The following is a 26,392-nucleotide window of genomic DNA, read 5'->3' as shown; positions in this document are numbered from 1 at the left end:
AAAGAGCAAAGGAGAAAGATTCCCAACAAACAAATAAGGAAGACAAAGAAAAGGAAGATACATGATCCAGGAAATGGGATTCCAACTCAAGAGAGCAGTAGGATGAATTCCTCATTGCCAGCTGAGTAAGAGACCTGGGAAGCAGCTGATCCAGACTGAAGCAAGAGAACAGAGGGCTTCCAGGAGAAGTTACCAAGAAAATTAGAAAGCATTTAATAAAAGAGTACTGTAATTGAGAGGGTGGACAGTTTTGAGGCAATGATAAACTCAATGGTTTCATTAATCAGCCCAAATTGTATTAGACAGTGGACAGTGGTCATAAATGCTTCTGTTTTCCATTTCATACTTTCTCTCTTTTCAAATCACTCACATCTGTTACCCCAACCTCTTACTCCCAGCTGATGACCTTACTTTTATTTCAGAAGAATGTTGATGTGATTTTACAGGAACTCTCAATTCCCAGCACTAACTTTGCCCTTATCTTTTGTTAAAAGACAAACTGAGGCATATTAAAAATTTTAAGAGTTTATTCAAGGAAAAATTGATTTGAGGGACCAGCCTGGTGGCATGGTGGTGAAGTTCACACACTTCACTGCAGCGGTCCGGGGTTCACGGGTTTGGGTCCCAGGTGTGGACATGCACCACTCGTTAGGCCATACTGTGGCAATGACCCACATGCAATATAGTGGAAGATTGGCACAAATGTTAGCTCAGGGTCGATCTTCCTCACCAAAAAAAAATGAATTGGGCAACACCCAATCTAGTAGGTAGAGAGGAGCTCTGAGGAGCTGTAAAAAATAAGACTTTTATAGGCAGAAAGGAATAGCAACAAGGAAGTTATATTATGAAAAAAAGCACGTGGGCTATTGAAAGGTTACTTTCCTTTAGGGAATGTCAGAGGTCTATCAGTCAGATTACCTAACTACTGCTGGTCTGGGGATTCCATTTCTGGGGGAGCAAAAACTGTAATTAAGTCTTGATTTGGTGATGCGGGGCTTAGCATAAGTGACTCGATTTGGGGTCCGCTGTCTTGTTTTTAACACTTCTTTCTCCTGTAATATATGCAATAGTGGAAACATCCTTCTTCTCCAAATTTCCTGGCCCTATAGTTGAGATGATTCATAGCCCGGTCCTCATAGATTAAATTCTCACTAATTTCCCACTCGCTCTTTAAGTCTTATAACCCCCTGCCCTTGTTCTGCCACCCATTCTCCTCCTCCAGTGCTCCCTTTCAAGCCCTCATACCTGTGTTTGTGTTTTCAAATCTGCCAGAAATGACTCTTCTCTGTTGTTTCCATCCTCTCCCTTCTGCCTGAGGCTCACTGTATTAGTTTTCTATTGCTGCTGTAAGAAATTATCACAAATTTAACAGCTTAAAACAACAAAAGTCTCTTAGCTTATAGTTTCTGTTGGTCAGAAATCTAGAAACCTTAAAGGTTTAGGGTCTCTCAAGGCTGATATCAAGGTGATGGCAGGGCTGTGTTTCTTATTGAAGGATCTGGGAAAGATTCTGCTTCAAAGCTCATTTAAGTTGGTTGAATTCAGTTCCTCATCCATGTAGGACTGAAGTTTCCATTTCCTCGCTGGCTGCTAGCTGGGAGCTGGTATTTGCTCCTAATGGCTGCCCACACTATGTCTCATGTTTTGGGGGGTTTTTTTCTTGTGACTCCCTCCAGTATTTGTGGGTCAGCTGCCTCTCGTTCTTCAAAGCTCTCTGACTCCTCTTTCCTTCTGCCACGTATTTCTGATTCCAGCCTGAGAAAGTTCTGTGCTTTTAAAAGCTCATGTGAGTAATTGGATTCACCTGGACTACCCCCAAAATAAAAAATCCTAAGGTCCATAATCTTAATTACATCTTCAATTCCCTTTTGCCATGAAACATGCATATTCCTGGGTCTCAAACATGGACATCTTGGTGGGGTGCATTCTGCTTACCACATTCCCTTGAACAATATTTGCTCTTTCTTTGAGAGTCAGGAGAGAGATTACATGCACCTGGAAATCTGCTCTGACTGCCTATAATTTTGCAAATTCCCCTCCTTCGTTCTTTCCTAAAACCTTCCTTATATCTCTTATCATTTCGTTCATTAGGCTATTATGAATGTTTTCTTATGAGTCTCCTGAACTACACTATGAATTGTTAGACTTACTCATTTACACATTCCCATGACTAAAATCATGTCTAATCTTGAATGAATGACTCGATTTATTATTGTTTTTAATGACATAATTTATAGTTACTTTTGTTGACATGCACCTTTTACCATAGACTTTTAGTGTAGGGATTGTGACCTTGTCAAAAATGAAAAAACAGTATTTTTTCTAGATAGGAAAATTTAAAGAGATAGACTTATGACAAAGGAACAATAAACATAGAATTCAGACACATACATATGTATAGCTCAGGGCTTGGGTGATTCCCCAACCTTTCCCATGACAATCAGTGTGACTGTGGGAAGATCTAGGAATGTGTTAGGTGATGCACTGAATCCTTTGGTCTGACGTACGTCTGAGTGGGATTCTGGAAAAGCTACTGCATTTTCAGCCTGGTTGGTCTCAGACAAACATAAGGTATCTGAGAGGTTCTTTCTAAACCCAACTTCTTTTACTGTCCTCGCTGATCTGGTTCAAATGTGTATCTCTTGTTACTGATTGCTACTTCTTCCAGCTGTACCTGCTGGTGTTTTCCTAGAAATGAATTGTTCAAACTATTCAGGAATTTATTCTTACTGTGTTGTACACTTAGGTGAATATCTATACCCATTTTTTTACATTCAAGACCCAATGTTTGAGATTTAAACATAAATATCTATTAAGTGCTATCTGGTTGCCAATAGGCCAAATGCCTTTCATGTCTTATGTTGTTTAATCATCCTAATCATTCTATGATATAAGTAAGATTATAAGAAATTCTACAGGTGAAGAAATAAAGCTGTATGTGAATTAGAAACTTTCCCAAGGCAAGTGGTGCTACCTAAACTCAAGCTTAGATCCATCTAGCTCAAAACTTTATCAGCTAATCCTTATTACCTAGGCTATCTCCCTCTTGGAGCTCAAAAAAACCTGTGAAGAAGGCAGCACAATGCAGTGTCCTCAAGACCTTCTTAAACAGGGAAAATATTTTCTATACTTTGACCTAAAGATATACGATGTATGTGGTCAGACACAATGTACCCATGCTTCTTAAAATGCTTAGGGTCAATTTCATGGATAATCCAGGTGAGAATTTCACATTTTCTAATAAAATCAATTCCTGAAGTTAACTTATATGTGGCTTAAGCACTCTTCATGGCACTCAGTGTTTCTTGTGAATATTGATCATGCTCACATAAGCTAAATTAGAAGACTTAGTTTTAAATATTCTGTCACTAACAAGCTGTATAAATTTGAGGTGTCTGTTTTTCCTTTCTAGGCTCTCATAAACTCTTCCATAAGATGAGAGGCTAGATACAATATTCTTGCTTCCAGGTCTGGTCATTCCTACTCCTGCATTCCTACCCCTGTGAGTGATGAAATACTAAGTCAGAGGGGTGTGGATCACTGCAGATGCTCCATATTCCCAGCAGTCCATGAACACCTGAGCCCATACAAGCTCGAGGGACTTCCTGGCTGCAGCCTTATATTGCTCAGGCCAGGGAGTTGGCGGAGGTAACTGGGGGCTATGGGCACGGCATGCAGGGCCCCCACTACTGCTCTTCCTTCCTCTGCACTTTCCATGCATAGAGGTCTCTCAGGTAGGTAACTAGGAGTGTCAGAGCCCCTCAGACTGATGCCCGAAGGCACGCTGCCCCTAATTTAGAAATCTGAGTGTTAATATGACAATCTGAAGGAAGGAAGGCTATCTCTAATCCGAGTCAATTTTTTTTTCTTGCAACTTGCACCTTTATCACCTTCCCAGTTCTACATTTTCCATCTGTTCCTCTTGTTTTCTGAAATCCTGCCATGTTTCCTGCTCTGACATTACTTTCTCAGCAGGGATATACCATCAGGCTATATTTTGGATGTAGATGCCTTGGTGTGAATAAGCATCCACACGCTTTTCTCAGAATAATATCGTATGAGGGGGTAAATAAAAGAAACTGACTGCTCTGGAAGTCACTTGGCAGGACCTTACTTAAGTGCTAAAAAACTCCAAAATCAAGGGTGTCTGCATATTGTGTATGGAGGGAACAAAAATATTTAGGAAGAGTTTGTTTTTTTTTTTTTGAGGAAGATTAGCCCTGAGCTAACATCTGCTGCCAATCCTCCTCTTTTTGCTGAGGAAAACTGGCCCTGAGCTAACATCCGTGCCCATCTTCCTCTACTTTATATGTGGGACGCCTGCCACAGCATGGCTTGCCAAGTGGTGCCATGTCGGCAGCCGCGATCCAAACTGCTGAACCCTGGGCTGCCAGAGCGGAACATGCCAACTTAACCGCTTCGCCACCGGGCGCCCCCAGGAAGAGTTTTCACATAGAGAAAACAAAGGGGTCCTAAATATGAGGAATGGAGAAAAAAATTACATCTTGAGAAGAAAGGATAGTGGAATCTTGATGCAGATGGAGGAGTAGAAGCTGGTGACAGGCTGGAGATGAGAGTGTAGAGCTGGTTTTAGAACTCAGAGATGAAAGTCTATGGTCCTAAGATTTGTCACAACTGTCCACTTTTGGATCTTCACATCAGTAGCTAGCTTCTTAGCATCTCCAGTTTACAATAAAGAGAGCCCAAACGCAGAGGGGAGCAGTGACTTACTGAGAGTGTCTCCTGTTCAACACCTTGCACTAAGACTAAGCATGAAAGGAACTGAAATAATGAATAAAAGTGAGGCCTGAGTTGTTGGAGCTGGTGAGCCAGGAGGGAAGATAGGAGTCACAAAGCTATAACACAGGGAAGGCAAAGAAATGGGTACAGAAGGAGAGGCAAACCTATACCTATGAGAGTAGTGGGAGAGAATTGACTACCACTGGCAATGACCAGCCAAGTATTCTTGAAGGAGAGCATCGTTGATCCTGGGCCCTAGAAGGTGGATCGAATGGGTGTGTTCACACATTCTGGGAACCCTGTGGGAGCTGAGGAGCTGTGCTTCATGTTTGGGTAACAGAAAACAGATGAATCTTGGTATCTTTTTTTTTTCAAAGATTGGCACCTGAGCTAACATCTGTTGCCAATCTTTTTTTTCTTCTTCTTCTCCACAAAGCCCCCCAATACATAGTTGTATATCCTAGTTGTGAATGCCTCTAGTTGTGCTATGTGGGACACCACCTCAGCATGGCCTGATGAGCAGTGCTGTGTCTGCACCCTGGATGCGAAATGGAGAATCCCAGGGACGCCGAAGCAGAGCACGAGAACTTAACCACTCGGCCATGGGACCAGCCCCAATCTTGGCGTCCTAAGCTACAAGGATGGAAGTTTTGAGAGTTGAGATCAGAAATCTTGATTTAGTACTGGCCACGGAAGGCCTTTAATTCTAGGCTAATGAGTTTGGTTTTGATCCTTTGGTAATGAAGGAGCATTCGAGGTTTCTAGACAGAAAAGTGTCATTTTTAGATTTGCCTTTAAAATATATTAGTCCTACTCAACATTAGAAAATGAAACAGAGATAGGCATGAGATTTATTAGGAGGCTGTCATTATGGTACAAAAATGCAGTTTCTTGAGCCTGAAGCGTGAGACTGCAGGTGGAAGGAAATAGAGAAAGGTACTGACAGAGGCACTTTGGAGGCAGTATTTTTATTGGTTGTTACCTGGTTTAACACAGTTTTAATGTAGCAAAATAAACAGTCAAAGTGATGTTTGGATTTTGAGTATCACTATTAAGCATAATGATGGTATTATTCGAAGAGGTGGAGAACACAGAGGAGAAGACATTCCGTGGTGTAGAGAAATGATTATTAATCCAGTGGCTTCCAGAAGCTAGATTCCATTCAGTTCTGATGAAATGATTAAGAAATGATTGTCATTAAAGTAAATTATTTGGAGATAAAAGTGGTGCCATAAGTTAAATAGAGAGAAGAATGAAAAGATGAGTGGAAATATGGGAGTCTAGTGCCTCTTGATGAATGTCTGGAAGGTTATCTCTATGGATGGATGTCTTTCTTTCCATCTGTCTTCTGTCTGTTTGAATGAATGGAAGAACTGAGAGACTAATACAAGAGTAGGGAAGCTTGGGAGTCACGACACGGTAGAAATGTTCAATAGTGTGAGAAAGTAAAAAAACGAAGCAATTATGGTTCGATGAATAAGTGGAATACTCAGGAATAGGGCAGGATAGTCAAGGAAGTAGTGATCACCAGAGTTATTTTCTTAGGTCTTGAATGCAGTGATGTTATAGATTGATAAAGAAAAGAGTTAATAGCTTTGAGTGTGAGAAAGAGCATGGTGGCGATAGGCACAAGTGTAAAGGAAGGCAATGTGACCTGATTAGTGAGCTGGAAAAATTGAGAAAATTCAGACAATTCCAGAAATCTTGGTGACATTGAAAAACGAGGATGAGTGATCTGGTGAAAAAGATTGATTAATGCTATAAAGTGAGGGGCTGGACAGTATCTGAGGGTCTTAAAATATTAGGCCTAGGTCATGGATAAAACTGTGTGTTTGTCTTCCTTACAGGATAATAGTCCTAGAATCTAAGCAGTAATCCCAGCATGGGAAGTAACCCCCACAACAGCTCAGAGTTGCCTACTTTCACCCTGACAGGGCTCCCAGGGCTGGAGACCTCCCAACACTGGATGTTTCTCCTCCTTGGCACTCTCTACGTTGTCTCCATTGTGGGCAATGCCCTCATCCTTTTCATTATCAAGAAGGAGCAGAGCTTGCATCAGCCTATGTACTACTTCCTGTCCCTGCTATCAATTAACGACCTAGGTGTGTCTTTTTCCACACTGCCCACAGTATTGGCCACATTTTGCTTCCACTTAAGGAAGATCAGTTTTGATTGCTGCATGGTTCAAATGTTCTTTATCCACTTCTTCTCCTTCGTGGAGTCTGGGATCCTGCTAGTTATGAGCTTTGATCGCTATGTGGCCATCTGTAACCCACTGCGCTATGCCACAGTGCTCACTGACGCCCAAGTGGCACGCATGGGCATATCTGTAATCATCCGCAGTTTCTGCATGGTTTTCCCACTCCCATTGCTTCTGAAGAGGTTGCCCTTCTGCAAAGCCAATGTACTCTCCCATGCCTATTGCCTGCATTCAGATCTAATCCGCATGCCCTGCAGCAACATCACCATCAATAATATTTTTGGTCTGTTCATTGTTATCTCTGCCTTTGGTCTGGACTCAGCACTCATTCTCCTCTCCTATGTTCTCATAATGCGCTCTGTACTTGCCATTGCATCTTGGGAGGAACGATTAAAGACGCTCAACACGTGTGTGTCACACATGTGTGCTGTACTTGTTTTCTATGTGCCCATGGTCGGTGTGTCCATGGCTGCTCGCTATGGTAGGCATGCGCCACAGTATGTGCACACACTCATGTCCCTTATTTACCTCTTTGTGCCTCCAATGCTCAACCCTGTCATCTATTCCATCAAAACCAAACAGATTCGTCAAAGGCTTTGCAAAATACTACTGGGAACCAAGTTTTAAGCAGGAATTATGTTGAAAGGCCTAGATTCAATAGATATTTACTGTTACTCCACAGATTTGAGACCTATTTTGATAAGGCTTTTAAAATTTCCTTTTGGCACTTACTTTCTGTTAGGTTTTCTGCCATCAGATGTTTGATAACAGCCTGGTACTAGTGAAGACTCAAGCCAACAGGATTTGGCGAGGAAACTGGATCATAATTTAGCAAAAACTATTTGCTCAGTTTTCCTCTTTTTTAATCCAAAGATGTACATCCTCATAATCAGTCCCTCATTTTGTTATAATATGTTACTATTATCCTTGTTTAAAGTGAATCATCACAAAGGAAATTAGTTATTACCATGGAAATACTGCCATAATGGGTAAAGGATTCTTTTCTCCAAGATTATGGCAAAGGTACTTTTGTTTTTAGTTCTTTGAGGAACCTCCATACAATTTGCTACTGTGGATGCCCTATTTTACGTTCCTACAAACAGTGTGAATGTGTCCGAATTTCTCCAAATCCTTGCCAACACTTTGTCTTTTGATTTTTTTGACAATAGCCATCTTGACAGGTGTGACGTGATATCTCATTGTGCTTTCAATATGCATTTCCTTGATAATTAGAGATGTTGAGAATGTTTGATATACCTCTTTGACTGTTTATGTCTTCTTTGGAGAAGTGTCTATTAGCTCCTTAGTCCGCTTTTAGATCATGTTATTAGTTTTTTGGCTACTAAATTGTAGGGGTTCCTTATATGTTACTGAGATTAGCCCTTTATCAGACATGTAGTTTGCAAATATTTTCTCCCATTTCATAGGTTGACTTCACACTCTGTTGATGATTTCCTTTGCTGTGTAGAAGCTTTTTAGTTTCATGTCATCCCATTTGTTTATTTTTGCTTTAGTTGCTTGTGCTTTTGGTGTCATAACCATATGATCCAGCTCAGTTTTGCATATTTATTCAAAAGAATTGAAATCAGGATCTCAAATAGATATCGGCACTTCCAAGTTCATTGCAGCACTATTCACAATACCCAAGATGTGGAAACAACCTAACTGTCCATCAACTGATAAATGGATAACGAAAATGTGGCATATATATACACTGGAATACTATTCAGCCTTAAAAAAGAAAAAATGCTGCAATATGCAACAACATGGATGACCTTGAGGACGTTATGCTAAGTGAAATGAAGCAGTCACAGAAAGACAAATATTGCATGATTTCACTGATATGAGGTGCATAAAATAGTCAAATTCATAGAATCAAAGGTGGAATGTTGGTTGTTGGGGGCTGGGGGGAGGGGGAAATGAGGGTTACTAATCAATGGCATAAAGTTTCAGTTGAGCAAGATCCATATGCCATGGAGATCTACTGTACAACATTGTAACCATAGTCAAAATAATGTATTGCATGCTTAAAAATTTGTTAAGAGGATAGATCTTGTGTTGTGTTCTTACCACACTAAAATAAAATAAAACAAAAAGATTATGTCAAAAAATGTTAATTAAAATTAAAAAAATATATGCATGGCACAATAGTTATATCTATGCATGTCAATATTTATTTCAAATAACACCCCACACTATCGACATAGGTTTTAAGATAAAATAAATGTAATTGCATATAAATGGTATTAACTGATGTAACTTTCAGTAATAATAACACATGGTAAATTTTGGTAGTATTTTTTTATGAAATACAAAAAAAAATAAAGGTTAAGAAGATTTTTTGTTTAGTGGGTACCATGAAGTTTGTATAAAACTCCTCATAGATGAGATAATGCATTTTCTGGTAGTCTCTTCTCTCCTTTAGCCTAAGCAAATTCCATCCCTTTCCTCTTCCCCCCATATTGGCAAGTAACAGATCCAGACAGAGCAATGAATTCAATGTAACGGACTGAATAGAAGAGGACTGTCACTAGCGGTTGTCTGCTGAGCCCTATTAGACTGGGCGGATTTCTAAGGTCAAGATTCTGATTGTCTTTCCTTGTAGAATGTGATACAGAAAATATTATCCCAGGTGTTCTCAGAATGCTTTGCACATGTACATAAACGAGGCAAATCAATGCTTCAAAGTCCTTCAGGTTAAGAGGACCAAGCAAAAGTACTGGCATTGAAAGCGTATTGTCCAATTATTATGATAGTAACTTCATTATAAGACATACATGAAAGAGCCAAAATCATTAAACAGCAACATTCTTTCAAAGAATATTTATCTTAGGCACCTATTAAAGGCCAGGCACAGTGCTGGCACTTTATTTAAATTGCTATGGGTATGCTCTCTTTATAGTATGTAAGGTCTTGTCATCATAAATATGCAAGTTACATTTGTGGCATGCTTGAAAATTTCAAGCACAATTTATTTTTTATTCACTCTGGTTATATCCATAATGCATATGGTTTTCAAATTATGATCAATATCAAGATCTTCATATAAAATTGTTCTTTAGTAAAATTATGTATTTTAGATTAAAACATTTTTAGATATGTTAATTCATTGAAGTATAAAGAGAATGCTGATATATAAATATGTGGAAATACAATCATTTATTAATTCATTCCTCCACTGTGTGTGTGTGGTATATTTTAAGCCCTAGGCTAGAGACTGAAGAGTACAAATGTAAATAGTACATTATCCCTTCCAATGAGTTCTTATAGTCTAGAGGAGACAAACTACCCAAACCAACTGATCTGATTAAAACAAATTCCGAGTACAGGGGGGGCACAAAGCAGGTAGTGAACTGTTCTACTGCATGTTAAAGAGTATTGGACAAAATAGTTCTTTAGACTATGGCTTATGCACATGATATTTTGAAGCTAAACATTGAATTTTGCATTCGTTCTTGCTGAATAAAAACAACATGGGTAAATAAGCTATGTATATTGTTACATAATTTTTAGAGCAGCTTATTTTATTCACTCTTCAAAACGAACATACAAGGTAGATAAATCGGAGATTGGTGTTCTATTTTACAGATGAGGAAATTAAGACTGAGAAGTTCAGTCCACTTACTGAAGATGTCACCTCTTTGGATGGGTTAAGTATCCTTATTGTAGTAACTATTTTGCAATACCTATGTTTAGCAAATAATCACATAGTACACCTTAAACTTACACAGTGTTATATGTCAATTATATCTCAATAACTCTGGGAAATTAAAAAGAAAAAAAGAAAGAAAAAGGTGCTACATCTAATTTGCACTTCTCTCTATAGGGGGAGTTCTGAGGAGAAAAGGGAGAGGAAACATTTCCTGAGATGAGATTCTGATTTAAGGAAATTCATTATTAATTCATAAGCTCATTCATTAATTTGTTCACTTACGATTTCCTCCTCTTATTTATTCATGCATTTTTCCGCTTATTCTTTCATATTGCTCTAGATCATCAGGCACTATCTAAGTAGAGGGCCTGTAGCAGGTCTGATGTGGATGGACAGAATGAAGTAAGACAAGGTTGTTGCTTTAGGGAGCCCAGATTCCATGAGAGGAATACAGGTAAACAGGAAAGGGTGAGGGAAAGGTCACAAGACTGATACAAGCACAAAGCTGCTGAGGTCAATGGAGGTTGGCAGAGTCAAGTGACTACATGATTTAGTGTCTCTCATGTGAAAAATCCAGGAATCCTAAAGTCTAATTCTGACTACTTAAATATTGTAGCTGTTGTATTAGTCAGAGTTCTCCAGAGAAACAGAGTCAATAAGATGTGTGTGTAAAGAGATTTATTATTGTAAGGAATTGGCTCTCACAATTATGGAGTCTGAGATTTTAAATTCAGACCATGGAGAACCACTGGTATAGCTCCAGTTTGAAGACGGAAGAACCAGGAGAGCCAATGGTGTAAGTTTAGGTCTAAGCCTAAATCTAAAGGCAGGATAACCTTAATGTCCCTGCTCAAAGACAATGAGAGGAATTTCTTTCTTAAGTACTCAGCCTTTTATTCTATTTAGGCATTCAATGGATTAGATGAGGCCCACCCACACTGAGGAGGGCAATATGCATTACATAGTTTACTGTCACAAATGTTAATCTCATCCAGAAACACCCTCACAGACTTACCCAGAACTAGTGTTTAACCAAATATCTAGAAACCTTATGGCCCGGTCAAGTTGACAAACAAAATTAACCATCACAGTTATCAAACTCCAAATCTTAGCAACTTTTAAAACAGCATAATGGAAAGGGCTCTGGCTCCTCGAAGCATGAGAAATCAACCACCCAAACTAAACTGGTAATGATGTGATACTCAGATCAATTTCCCCATCTATATCTCTTATCTTTTTCAGAGTTGTGCAGTCCCCAAACCAGAAAGCCCAGCCATGTTACCATGTGTCCTGAAATTAGTCCCTCCTTCATCTAGAGAATAATCTTATCATGTAGGGATGGTCCACATTCTCCTGGTTATAAAAAGAGACCATTTTTCTGTCTCTGGAGGACTTTGACATATTTGTTTTCTGGATAATTCCCAAGCTTTTGCCAGCAGGTACTGGCCCAATATACTAGACTAAATCATTGATCATTGATCCTAGAGCTTGCAGTGCATCGTTAAAGACCCTTGTCGACGAAAATAATCCATAACCAATATGTAAATGAAAATTTGGGTGAGTTTATTCTGAGCTGAAATCTGAGGATTATAACCCGGGAGTGTCTTTCCACAAAGGAACAGAGCACTCCAAAGAAGTGGGGTACAGAGGGTGGTTATATACCCTCAAAGAGGGTGTTTCACATATGATTGAAATGTCCCTCCCACAATAGTCACAAGATTGCCCAGTCAGCACAGCACTTGATGGACACAGCAGGCAGTGGGTCTGCTATCTTGGTGGGCGTAGCAGGAGGCAAGTCTATTGTCTTGAGCTGGGCGGTCACAGGTGAGCGCAGCAATCAGTTTCTAGCCTAAGGAAAGATACTTAATCCTTAAGGAGACACCAAAGTTGGGAGGGGGAGAGAAGTTGCACCTTTATCTCAAGGGCCTTTGCTCTTGCCATAGGGAATGTCTAAAGCAGATATACAATGTGTGCTCAACGGCCTCGGTCAGGCCCTTTTAGAAAGACAAGGTCAGGCTGAATTAGGTTTACACCAAATGACTTCATCATATATTCCAATATATCCTATTACTTGCCATTTTTATTTGTCACCCTCCAGATTGATCTTTTCCTCCACTGGTGTCTGAATGGCTATACCCCAACACAAATCTCCAGGGCTTCTAGATCTACCAAAGAGTCAGAACTTAACCCTGAAGAGCATCTTGAGAAGTCTGCAATGTATCTCCTTTGTCTTAATGGCGTAGATGATAGTGATGAGGATTTTTAGGCTGCTTAATTTTAAAATGGCTTATAATGAGAATTTTTAGGCTGGTTAGTTTTAAAACTACAGATGAGATTCAGGCTCCAAGGAGTGGAATTTGTTTGCCCCTTTGTTGGGAAACATTTACATTTCTAAGGGAAACCTCTATCTGTGAAGATGCCTCCCTCTCTGTGCCAGGAAGAAGGGGGGATGGTCTTATCTCTAGAAGCTCTTAATCAATGCCAGAGGCAAGAACTTAAGTTGGTTACTGTCTGGCAACCTCATGTAACTGACCCCTAACCCCCCCCCCCCCCCAAATCCTCCTTTGTCTTTAGCCGAGGATAAAATTCAAGTGGTGACTTCTGCCATTTACTCAATCCTGGTTTGATTCTTATCTAAAAGTTGTGGGACTGCCAAATGGCCAGACCATATGGGCACTGATACCATTTTAACTTTTTTACATATTCTTTGTCTTGTAAAGAGATAACTCACATACCTATGCCTTAAATTTAGCCTTACTCTCCACCCAACTTTGCAGCAGCAGCAGCAGGAGCTCTGACTGCCCGTGGGTCCTGTCCCCATGCCAGCGGGGGCAGCAGAAGTGGCGGCAGCAGAAGCTCTGACTGCCCATTGGTCCTGTCCCCATGCTATTCCACACTATTCTCTAAATAAAAGAGCACTACTGCCAGATCTTGAGAGTCTAAGAAATCTTTCTTTCGACTCCTCGGCTCACCGACCCCACATCAATAGGATTGAGAATGGGAAGCACGAAGCGGTAAAGAATAGACATGAGGATATAGACAGCATGGGGCAGGCCAGCACCAAAGTGATACACAATGGATACACTCACTCACCATGGGCACATAGAAGATGAGCACAGCTAGGATGTGGGACACGCAAGTGTTGAGTGTCTTGAGGCCCTTTTCTGAGGAGGTGATGGCTAGCACTAATCTCAGGATAAGTATATGGGAAATGAGAATGAGTGCAGAGTCCAGGGAAAAGGTGAACAGCACAATGGACAGCCCATAATGACTATTAAGGGAGACTTCAGTACACACCAGCTTGATCATATCCATGTGAAGGCAGGAGGCATGGGAGAGGATGTTCTTGGTGTGGTAGAAGGGCAGGCTGTGCAGCAGCAGTTGGAAGACCAGAATGAGGGCAAAGTTTCCGAGGACAGTACACAGGCCCCTCGCCATAATGCGGGCATTGGTGAGCACTGTAGCATAGCACAGTGGGCTGCAGATGGCCACATAGTGATCGAAGCTCATAGCCAGAAGGATGCTAGATTCTATCTAAGAGAAGAGGTGGATGAAAAACTTTTGAGCAACCCAGGCATTAAAGGCAATCGTTTGGGCATGGAAGCAGAGGGCAGCCAGTACAGTCAGCAATGTGGAAAAGGACACCCCCAAGTCATTGACTGAGAGTGGGGATAATAAGCAGTACATAGGCTGGCGCAAACTCTGATCCTGCTTAACCATGAGGAGGATAAGTCCCTTGCCCACGATGGAGATGGCATAGAGCAGGAGAGGGACAGATAGATAGGTCTCCATAGCCTCCATTTCTGGGAAGTCTGTCAAGGTAAATGTGGGAGGATCATAGGCATTCATCTTAAAGTTGCCCATGAGATGCTGGGAACGCCTGTCATCAGCCAGCATTACATTTTTTTTTTTTTGAGGAAGGTTAGCCCTGAGCTAACATCTGCTGCCAATCCGCCTCTTTTTGTTGATGAAGACTGGCCCTGAGCTAAAAGCTGTGCCCACTTTCTTGTACTTGATATGTGGGACACCTGCCACAGCATGACTTGACAAGCAGTGTGTAGGTCTGCACCAGGGATCCAAACCAGTGAACCCTGGGCTGCCAAAGCGGAACAGGCGAACTCAACCATTGTGCCACCAGGCAGATCCCCAGAATGACTTTTTAGAGAAATTATACCATGTGTCTAAGACTACTACTCCTCCTTAGGAGAAAAAGCAAAATTTAGGTTTATGAATTGTGATTATACACTGATTTTATTCTTAAAATACCCTAAGAGAATGATCAGAAGATCATGAAATGCTAACTGTGAAAAGAAAGGCTTTTTTCTCACACATCTTTCAGAAAAAGAGGAGACCAGCACTCTTCAGCGTAGGTAACTAGCTCATTCAGTCTCATTGGTAGCCCTCTGGATACCCTCCTTATGGTCAATGTCACAGATCTCCATCAAATGCCTTAAATTTCACAGCCACAGTCTTACCTAATCCTCAGGAAATGTTCACACTTAAATCTAGTCAGGCAGATGAGGAGCCAGTGTCCAAGCAAGGAAAGGGAATTACTATGGGTTGTTTTGGGAGGCAGTTACATGGCTGGAACTAGAACTTAGTAATCCAACTACCATCCTGAGGTGCTTAAATGGTCCAGAGCCCCACATTTCACACTGGGAGAGTCCATGCAGGAAGCCTAGAAATCAATATGTCTCAAGAGGCATCGTAGTATACTTGTTAAGAGCATGGAGCCAGAACATCCTGGCTTTGAGTTCCAGTACTGCCACTTAATAGCTGTATGACATTAGGTAAATTCCTTCAACTCTCTTCTGTAGATTTTTTACAATTAGGATAGGAATAAAATAGAGTTGCCAAATGGATATATGTATGCATGCATATGTAAGATAGAAAGAGAGAGAAACAGAGGGAGAGAGAGAGAGAACTTGGACTTGAACAGGTCATGCCCAGAGTAAGCATTACAGAAGTACTGCTGTTATTGTTGTTTTTTAAAAGCATATTTAAAAGGAAAATAAATTGTACTTTGTGATTTCTTTGACAAAAGGCATGAAATATATTTATACTGAACTTAAATAGGTATTTAGTTTTTATTTTTATGTTTTTTGCAGAGGAAGATTCATCCTGAGCTAACATCTGTTGCCAATCTTCTTCTTTTTTTGCCTGAGGGAGGTCGGCCCTGAGCTAACATCTGTGCCAATCTTCCTCTATATTGTATGTGGGATGCCACCACAGCATGGCTGACAAGTGGTGTAGGTCTGCGCTCAGGATCCAAACCCACAAACCCAGGCCGCCAAAGCGGAACATGCTGAATTTAACCACTATGCCTCAGGGCCGGCCCCTAAATGTATATTTTTAAACCATATATTATCACATAATAGGTTACTGTACAGAAAAGCAAGAGTAAATTGAAAAAGCTTAAGAAAAACTGAGAGAAAAATTTAAAATTAGAAACATTCTTTCCATTACCTTATTTTTCCTATGAGTTGTTAAAGAACAGCACTGTTTCATTTCCATAATAGACTTTTGTTTTTCCTTTCATGGACATTCAAGCTTCAACAGGAGTGGAAGACAAGAAACGCTGCCTTACCCCAGCCCAAAACTGGTGGTGCGACGAGACGGTGAAGTAACTCAATGCATTGCACATCTTTCACTTTGCTCACTTGCTTCGCAACTTCAGAACAACCAGCTGGGGAAGGAGCTGCATTGAGGAATATTTCATAATATTTGGATGGCATGTCCAAAAACATTTGCATATCCTGTAGATAAGTGGCTTCACATACTAGTTTTTGAACTTAGGTGTTCAATCCACTGTACCTCTCATACATAATTCCGAACACTGGAGTGTAATTACCCACCATTGAGTAACTTATTATTTAACGTGAAACTTAGGGGGAAAATTCCTTTTACTCTGGCATAAGCTCAGTGTTGCATCCATGAACAATGAGGCCAGAAATCAGGGAGAAATTCTCCACCAAAGGGATATGGGTCTGGGACAAAGTTTCAGGGCACCACTGCTGAAGGATGGGGATTCTGAGCAGCAGCACTGGATTTGAAGAAGTTGGGAAGATGAACTAGGTAAGCCCCAGGAAACCTGTACAGTGTAATGAGCTCCCATTAGTCCCACACAAAGAGACTGACTCAGGATTTTAGAGGAGATGGTCTCAAGGAAATGCATGGGTCACCCGCTTCCTAAGCACCCTGCCTGGAGTTCATGCCATCATCTCATGTGTTCTGCTATAAGGAAGTGTAAAATTGTCTGAACTACAAACCTGCTGCTGCAGAATAAGGTCAGTTTTAGTACCTCTTTCCGGTCCTAATTAGAGAGGATAGAGTTTAGCTGAGTGTTCTTCTCTGTTCCTTAATATATTTTCTCCATGGTCACACCAAGCAAAAATTTGGGAGCAGAGGATGAAGAGAGAAGTGAGGAAACAGAGAAAGATTGAAGGGCAGAGGAGAAGGCAGAGAGTGAGAAAGAGACAGAGAGAAGAGGATAAAGAATCCAGAGTAAATAAGATGGAAATAATTTGCTCAGGGCAGCAAAGCTGAATGCAAGGCCAGAGAAGGAATTTTAGGGAAAATGACTACAACATTGAACATGGAAAGAGAGAGGGAAGAAAAGACAAACACGAAGACCAAGAACAGCTACAAGGTAATGGCCCCGCCTGCTCCAGGTGCTCCAAGAGGAATGGGCTGTGTCTCTCAAGCCCGGCCAAGGCTGTATTATGCACAACACATCTCACAGGAGCTGCCTTTTAGGTTCTGAGCAGTGAAGGAGCTATAAGCTATAACGTCCCCCAGCTAAACCCTGTTAGGAATAGGCTCCTCACAGCGTATCCCAGTGGACACCTCTTTCTGTCTACTCTCATGAGTGATTCAGAGTTGTATGCAAAGGCCAAAGCAACACCTCCTTTCTGCCCAGGTGAGCAGGCCATACCTGCCCCATACCATGTCCTCATGCTTCCTGAGATCCTCTCGAGGATGGGCCCCAAGGAACCACTGGAAGATGAGAAGTGTGAGTGCCAAGAAGCCCAGTGCTGGTAAATAGTAAGCCAAGACCAGGGTTTCATTTTCTCAAGCCAAGCGCCCACTCCAGGGTCCTCTATTTAGAGGACTTTTTAGAGTCCAGAATATAGGGTTCGCTATAGTCATAGGTGATAGAAATATAAGTATCAGTGATGATACTTAGTGTTAACAATATTCCCTGAACTCCATCAAGAACTTCATGAGAATTGTCTCTTTCAATCCTAACAACCAAATTTAGAGGGAATTATTCTCTACACATTTTGCAGATGAGAAAAATGAGTACCTGGAAGGTCAAATCAGGTTCAACATTACATACCACCCTGTGGCAGAACTGCATTCAAACATAGACCATTCATTTATCCGCTTAACATTTTCAAAAAACATACTAAGAATTTTTATCCAGCAAAGACCCTGGAACATGCCACATCTACTTGTTGATCATTAACAGCTTTATCTCTTTTCCTATTTATCTTTTCTTTCCTGTTGAATTGATTCTCCCTGCCTTTGCCTCTTTCTGAGCAAACTCTGTCAAAAATAAACAGAGAAAAAGAGAATAAAATAAGTTAAAATCAATCTCTTTCATCCTTTTGACTGTAAACTTCTGGTTTTCACATACAGCCACCAGCTAAGGTCTGGGAGACAAATGTGACCCCTTCCTCTGTTGTCCCACCCAGATCCAGGGCTTGCATCTGCTTTGTCTATAGTGTCACATAAACAGGTGGGTCCCAGGCAGTTGAACTTTCACGTTTCAACCATTATATGATTATATTATTTCTTTTTAGAAATTTTGTTAACGTATAATTTACATACTATAAAATTCAGTTTTTAAGTGTACATTTCAGTGGTTTTTAGTATATTTATGAAATTGTGCAACCATCAGCAATATCTAATTTCAGAACATTTCATCACTCTAAAAAGAAACTCCATTACCATTAGCAGCCACTCTTTATTTTCATTTACCCCAGCTCCTGACAATGACATTTACTTTCTGTTCTTTTAGACTTTCCTACTCTGAACAGTTCATATAAACGTAACAATAAATATGTGGCTTTGTGTGTCTGGCTTCTTTCACTTAACGTAACGTTTTCAATGTTCATTGTATATCAGTGCTTCATTCCTGATATAATATTCCATTGTATAAAGATGCCACATTTTGTTTGTCTATTAATCAGTTGATGAATATTTGTACTGCTCTCATTTTTTGGCTGTTATGAATAATGCTTCTCTGAATATTAGTATACAAGTTTGTTTGTGAAAATGTTTTCTGCTCTCTAGAGTATAAACCTAGGAGTCAAATTACTAAGTCATTTGGTAACTCTAAGTTTAACTATTTGACGAAAAGCCAAACTATGTTCCAAAGTGGCTTCACCAGTTTTCATTTCCACAGCAGTGTATGCGGATTCCAGTTTCTCTACATCTTTGCCAACAGCTGTTATTTTCTGTTTCTGGTTTGTTTTGGTTTTGCTTATAGCCTTCTTAATATGTGTGGAGTGGTTTCTCATAGTGATTTTGATTTGCATTTCCCAAATGACTAATGAAATTGAACATCTTTTCATGTACTTATTGGCTATTTATATATCTCTTTTTGAAAAAAATCTCTGTTCAAATCCTTTGCCCATTTTTTAATTGGCTTATTTGTCACAGGCAAGTTCATGAGCCATTCACATCCCCTCGCTGTCTCTTCTTCCTTGTTCCTCAGTAACTCCATCATGGACTGTATTTTAACAATATCATACCACAACACTGGGCTTCCATAGTCACCACTGACCTCAATATTACTAAATACAATGGACTTTCAATTGAGAGATTGATACAGTTGACTTCCCCTGTTTCTTGATGTTTTCTCCTTTCTGGGACCAGTAATGTCACTCTTTTCTGGTCCTCCACATATCCCCATGTCTATCTCTCTTCAATTTTCCTGTACAAATAACTCTCTCTCTGTTCTCTCCTAAACGTTAACATTATCTATGGTTATTTTCTAAGCCAGCTTCAATTTTTACTCTATATACTCTCTCTAAATGATTCTGGGAAAAAAAATCAGATTTTCACTATTTCAAACACATTAATCCATAATCCATATATTCGGCTCTAATTTATTTCTTGTTTTCCAAATGACTACTTGGTACCTCTAATTGGCTATATTATAGGAACATGTCCAAAATATGAATGAGAACTTTTTCTTTCCTAGGTTCCTTTTCTCAGTGAATGACATGAACATTGTAGCTGACTAAGCCAGAAACCTAATTGTCATTCTACACACCCTTTCTCTCCTTCATTTCTCATATCTATTTAAGTAGTCACCATATTCTAAACATTCAAACTGCTGAATGTAAGTGGTGCAGCAGGCTCTAAGAAAGCAGTAGATGCTTGAAATGGCATTTAAGAAGAATGATAGAGAAAATTAACTGGATCAAGCGGAATGATTGCTGAAGTGTGAGGCCATGAATTTATATTGTCTTAATTTGTAGACATTTGTGAATTTTTTCTAGGGTATTAAAGAGTCCTAGGCATAACATTCAAGAAGACAGATGATAAGATTGATCCAGGATAGACACAAGATAGGAGCTAATTTGATGGAAGGACAAAGCCGAAACTGCCAGGTAAACCATTTCTTGTAGAAAGAAATCAGTTTCTCTGATATTTACTTTGTTCGGATTATGACTACAAACTTAGCTATAAAAAAAACCTGTCATATGAAAAACACTTAAATTTTAATTTCATTCTTCTTCATGTTCTGCTCTGGTGCATTGCCCCTTGTAGGCAACACGTAAAGACATAATTTCAATTATGGACTTAGAGCAAGCCACTTTAATCATTAATTAAATCACTATATATCTTCTCAGGGCTTGCTTTCCCTGTCTTATATATATTTGCCTTAAGAATAATATGTGGCTTTAGATCAAAGTATTTTGGCAGTATTTGGAAGTTCTGTAATTAAATACATTGTTGTGTTCTGCAAATAGGAGGCATTAGATGCAGACTGAAAAGCTGGAAGAAGGATAAGACATTTGTTTTTCCTATTAGTTTTCTATTTTTGTCATTGTCACACAAGCAACTGTTTTATCCTTGGCAACAGCAGTGGATTTTAATAGAAGCAGTTGATTCCAGTTTGTGGTGCATTTCTCCTACCCTTACCTCAAAACAGCCTCATCACATTGCTCAGCTACACCAGCACCAGCTCTCTGTGGCCCATTCTTACAAGTTTGGGGCCCAGCTCTGTGGGCATTCTCTTTTGAGCTTCTGATAACCAGAATCACCTTTCTTAGAGCGGAAGTTGATTCCAGCAGTTACTAACTCTATTAGAGCTGCGTTCCCTACAATGCAAACTCCTTCCACTCTTAGCTGTTATTTATATAAAAACAAAAGTTCTCAGAGCTCAGTTTTATAAAAATTAAATTAACAATAGCTGCAGGTGAATCTTGTCTCATCCCACAAATATTGATTTTTGAATATATAATCTAATTGAAGGAAAAATAAGAAAAACTTCATCAGTCTTCCTAAAGACTGTATTTTCAAAAAATAGGTTTATGTTTAATAACTTACGAAATTAAAGGTTTTTATATTGCTTGTATTAATGTGTACTTAAAATAATTGTAATTATAGAACATTTTAACACTTGGAGCCTATTTATTAAAAAATAATATTTCCAATTTGTATACATATTTTCATTGCTAACAGTGAATAAAGAGCGACCATGACAAGATTCTTAAGCATAAAAGTTAATATGTAGGAAAATGGACCAACTTTAAGGAAACAAAGTAATGATGTTAAATTTATGGTAGTTAAGGAGACCTTGTTCATATATGTTTAAATGGGTAATGGGGGAAGAAGATTTCCAGGATATTTAGATTCCATAGGATATGCTTAAAAGACTGATGTGGCAGTTTTATTTTAAAATGTCAATATTCACAATATTCTGAACATTATATCCTTTTCTACTATTTAAATATTAAATGACGATTTTTACATGTCAACTTAACATTTTTGAAGGGGTATATAGTTTCTCAAAATTGAGAAAGTACTCAGACAAAAATTTTGAAGACCACTGGTTCATATTCGTATGAGAGGAGATATGTGTGGGCAAGGGAAAAGAATGCAGTGCTCTGAAGGCTTCAGTGGAAGAAAACCTTGGTGCAAAGGCTTGAAGGATGGCTAATGTCAAAGGATTTGAGAAGATCTGGCTAGAAGACTGACTTTCACTCCCAGGGCTTGCTTTGTGGACATGAAACCTGGGCAGTGGCATAAGGTCCATGCTCAGAAGGGTTCTGTGTTTGATTCAGTGTTTTGCTGCCATGTTCTTGAAATTCTTAATAATTTATTTTTGCACTTTTGTTTGTAATATGAAGGCTATGGGACAATGGAGCAAGCAAACGTCCACAGCCATTTCTTGCCGCTCTATTTGTATATAGCATTAGTGATGCCCTATGCACACAGAAGAACATGGGCTCACGATGTATAGAATTTCAGTGAGATACACAGAATTCAGGAGGAAAGTAAGAGAAAACAAAAAGAAGAGAAATAAAAATTACTAGATTTTATTTTCTCTTTCCTTGAAAATTCCCTATGGAAAATTTCCTTTCCTCATGTCTTTCTCTCTTTTCCAATTCCCCCTTATTCTTTCCTTAATAAGCACTATGAATTGTAACCCTAGAGCAATCCCCCTGGGTCTTCATACCTGAGTGTCACAGAGAGTCAATAAATAACCTCCCTTACCACGTCCCTTGACCAGAGGAGGCTGCAACCCAGAACTAAGCTGAAGACACTCACTGAGCTCACACAGTGAGGACGGATCAGACATTTCAACCCAGATTACACATTCAGACCCCATTATCCTCCAATCACCGATACAACCTGCACAAAAACACGGCTGTCATGTCCCTAAACAGAACATTTCATTCAAATATACATCACCTGCACTAGCCGTTGCTCCGTCACTCTCCTGCACAATTTCACACTCACATATGACTCCTGTTACAGAGCTCCAATCTCAGCATGCCCAATTTGTGAATGCATGTCACTGATACAGGTAAGTTCTTGAAATTGGATTCCCCAAAAATATATGTTCAAAAAAAAAATAAGACTTTATTATTGAAGTCTCAGTCTCAGAGGGAGACCTCAAATACTTAGCCATCATAGTGACCCAGACACAAGACTGAGTGGGACAAATATGGGAGGAGGCTCTCATTCCACCCAGAGTGGTGCTCCAGCTCAATGTCTTTTTCCCATTGTTTTCCCTGGAAAACAACCTTACTTCTACCTAATCGTTCTGGTACTCATATCCACAGATGCTTCCAGAGTAGCAGCTCCCTTACAATAACCATTTGAAATCTTCATTTGTGGGCAAAAATAGGCTGGGAAAAGAGAGAAAGAGAAAATGATAATGGCTCCAACTCTCCACTCTCTCCTACCCAAGCTTCTTTCCTCCAGTGGCTGGGGCCATCAGTGAAAGACTCCAGGCAAGTAAGAGAGGCTCTCCACTGTCATCTGTCTCTTTGGGATCCAAATGTGTAAAGTGATTGCAGCATTAGATACTGATATTAGAGTGCCTTGTAAGAAAAATATGGGAATTCAAGTATTGGCCATAAACTGGACAGTTAAATGAAGTAAAAACTTTGAATTAGGAGAACTGAGACCTAATTTCAGTTCTGACAGTAACGTGCTTTGTGAACTGGATTAAATCAGTTCACTTCTCTGAACTTGGACTTCCCTTTGGTAAGACAGAAGTGAAAACGATTATTATGCTCTGTACCACTCCAATATGCAGCTATGGGCAAAGAGCTTGCAAAAATGGCAAGGGCATTACTTTAGTGTCCAAAATGTTTAATTTTATAGACTTTACTCCTTCTCAACCACAATAACTGTGAGATAAGTAACTCAGTTGGTGTTATTTTCAATTTATAAATGAAGAAATTGAATCTCAAAAAGTTTGTGAGACTTATCCAATGCTAACTAGTGAATAGGTAGAAAAGTTGAGACTAGGATTCCAGCGTCATTGTTCTTTGTAAATCAACACTGCTCAGGAAAGGGAAAATATTTTCTCAAGGCCATCCAACACTCTTGTGACAGAATCAGGACTAAAGTTTGGGATTCTAGGCATCCTACAAAGGACTCTTTTAGGTACACGATGTAAGTGATGGAGGATGTATATAATACTGGCTCTCTACAGCAAAAAAGAATTTACTCTTCCAGAATGTCTGCAGAAGGAGAACTCCAAGACACTCCACTCACTCCTACAATCTGCCTCTGTCAGCACTTGGCATTCTTATTTGGGCCATCACATCCAGTCATTATACTAGTGAGAATGCAGGACTTCGAACTGACATTGCCATAGTTAGGAGTGTTGTCTTCCCAGCCAGCGTGTCTGATAAATCTCTTGCTTTCTTCTATTGCACACAGATGTGTTCTAAAATCACTGTAGATAATCAATCATGAGACATTTGAGCATATTCAGGTTGCCTAACCTCTTTATAGGCACTTCTGGTGACATATAAAAATAAGCCATTTGGTGTATATCTGGGAAGATATGTTACAAACTCAGATTAAGTAAATAAAAAATATAGCATTAAGAAGTCATTTGTATGCTATGAAGAGTTATCAGAATTGAGTCTTTTAGTGAATATTGATCGAAATTTTTAGGTACAGACACAGTCATCTTGTGTGGTGGTTGCAATTGTGTAAAACGTAGTCACAGCTCAATAGGATTTTGCAAAGTAGTAGAAGGATGAAAAATATAAAGAGGACCAAGAAATAGAGGAGAAAGTCCTCTGGGAGGTGAAGACACTTGCCCTGATGTTTAAAAATTAAAGAGGTAGAAAATGAAGAAAAAAGGCTTCTTGGGCAAGTGGAATAGCGTATACTAAAAAAGACTCAAGAAATTTCCCCAGATTTGTGGACAAAAGACAAGTGAAAGATGTGCAGGATGTGGGGAGAGATAAGTCTAGAAGGATAAGAAAGGCAAATGCCTAATGTTTTAGCTTGGAGTTTGGAACATAGAATTCAAAATATGAACTTTGACTACACAAAATGGCAAGGGGAAAATGGATGACAGGTGATGGAATCTTTTAAGATGCAAGAACAAGTTGATAGCAATAAATATTTTTATCAGTCTGAAAAAGATTATTTCATAGGAAAGTTATCCATTTACGTGAGTGAAGCAAATACCTGCTATTACAGGACTGGTGCACCATCACACCTTGGATAGAGCCCTTTGTTTTCCAAGCAGAATGTCAGCTTCCAACATCAGTGACAACAGCCTCCCAGCCACTCTCTTCCTGACAGGGATCCCAGGGCTGGAGTGGGCCCACACCTGGATTGCCATCCCCTTTTGTGCCATGTATCTGGTAGCACTGGCTGGGAATGCCTCCCTCATCCTGGTCATCTTGACAGATGGTGCTCTTCATGCACCCATGTACCTCTTCCTTTGCCTTCTTTCACTCACCGACCTGGCTCTCAGCTCCACCACTGTGCCCAAAATGCTGGCCATTTTGTGGCTGCAGGCTGGTGAGATTTCCTTTGGGGGATGCCTGGCCCAGATGTTTTGTGTCCATTCTATCTATGCTCTGGAGTCTTCAGTTCTTCTTGCCATGGCCTTTGATAGATATGTGGCTATCTGCAACCCAATGAGATACACGATGATTCTCAATCATAGCGTCATAGGCAGAATTGGCCTTGTGGGGATATTCCGTAGTGTGGCCATTGTCTCCCCCTTCATCTTCTTGCTGAGGCGACTGCCCTACTGTCAGCACCGTGTCATGGCACACACATACTGTGAGCATATGGGCATTGCTCGACTGGCCTGTGCCAATATCACTGTCAATATTGTCTATGGGCTGACTGTGGCCCTGCTGGCCATGGGTCTGGATTCGATTCTCATAGCTATCTCCTATGGTTTTATCCTTCGTGCTGTCTTTCATCTTCCATCCCACGATGCCCAGCACAAGGCTCTGAGTACTTGTGGCTCCCACCTCGGGGTCATCCTGGTCTTCTACATTCCTGCCTTCTTCTCCTTCCTCACCCACCGCTTTGGCCAACACCGAGTCCCCAAGCCTGTGCACATCTTTCTGGCTAATCTCTATGTGCTGGTGCCTCCTGTGCTCAACCCCATCATCTATGGGGCTAGGACCAAAGAGATTCGGAGTCGACTTCTAAGACTACTTCACCTAGAGAAAGTCTCATTATGAGCTCTGAGCAGCAGCTGGAGATGAGAAAGAGAGATAAACGGGCAGGATAATTGTCTAGGTCAATTTATAGAGATGAAAGCCTATGACATGAGAGGGACGGAATGAGATGAGAGGAAGGACTGGAACAAAGAGGAATGGTCAGATAAATTGGATATGTTAAGAATAATGTTAAATATGCTCCTTGAGCAATTCTGAATTGCCCAGTACAGAGCAACATTCTTTCCTTCATCTCAGAAGGGGCTATAACTTGCCAAAAAGCAAGGCAATCCTGTTTTGGGATATACGCTACATCTCATGGTGAATGGTAGAATATCCCCATAGTCAACTGGGATGTTAAGTTAAAAATATACAAATCAAAAACAGAACATCTGGAGTGAATTTGAATCCAAACTCCACAACTCTGGGCAGTGGTTAAGAGCACAAGATGTAAAATCAGATTGCCTGGGTTTGATAGCTGCCTCTTCCACATACTAGTTCTGTGTTTTGAGTATGTTGCTAAATCCTTCTATGCCTATGTCAGTGAACTGTAAAATGGGGTTAATAGTAATATCTAACTCAAGGTTTTGATGAGATTTAAGTAAATTATTGAGTGTATGT

The 26,392-nt window shown here is 40.0% G+C and overlaps 2 protein-coding genes and 1 pseudogene across 2 annotated transcripts; 2 read left to right on the top strand and 1 right to left on the bottom strand.

The window, feature by feature from the left end:
• The first annotated feature begins 6,622 nt into the window (after positions 1-6,622).
• On the top strand, positions 6,623-7,567 carry LOC124225441 (olfactory receptor 51I2-like). Its single transcript, XM_046638112.1, has one exon. It carries the CDS (start codon positions 6,623-6,625, stop codon positions 7,565-7,567), a length of 945 nt encoding a protein of 314 aa, XP_046494068.1.
• A 5,201-nt stretch (positions 7,568-12,768) lies between these two features.
• LOC124225499 (olfactory receptor 51I2-like) lies at positions 12,769-14,489 on the bottom strand (annotated as a pseudogene).
• Positions 14,490-24,838: 10,349 nt separating this feature from the next.
• LOC124225243 (olfactory receptor 52D1) lies at positions 24,839-25,795 on the top strand. The gene has a single exon (XM_046637787.1). The coding sequence runs from the start codon at positions 24,839-24,841 to the stop codon at positions 25,793-25,795; it is 957 nt and encodes a 318-aa protein (XP_046493743.1).
• Positions 25,796-26,392: the final 597 nt, after the last annotated feature.

Source organism: Equus quagga, chromosome 14 (genome assembly GCF_021613505.1).
Source record: "Equus quagga isolate Etosha38 chromosome 14, UCLA_HA_Equagga_1.0, whole genome shotgun sequence".
NCBI lineage: Eukaryota > Metazoa > Chordata > Mammalia > Perissodactyla > Equidae > Equus > Equus quagga.
This window is presented reverse-complemented; position numbering and strand designations above follow the sequence as displayed.

Excerpts from the sequence above, each read along its gene's own strand:
- LOC124225243 (XM_046637787.1), top strand. The coding sequence starts at position 24,839 with ATGTCAGCTTCCAACATCAGTGACAACAGCCTCCCAGCCACTCTCTTC.
- LOC124225441 (XM_046638112.1), top strand. The coding sequence starts at position 6,623 with ATGGGAAGTAACCCCCACAACAGCTCAGAGTTGCCTACTTTCACCCTG.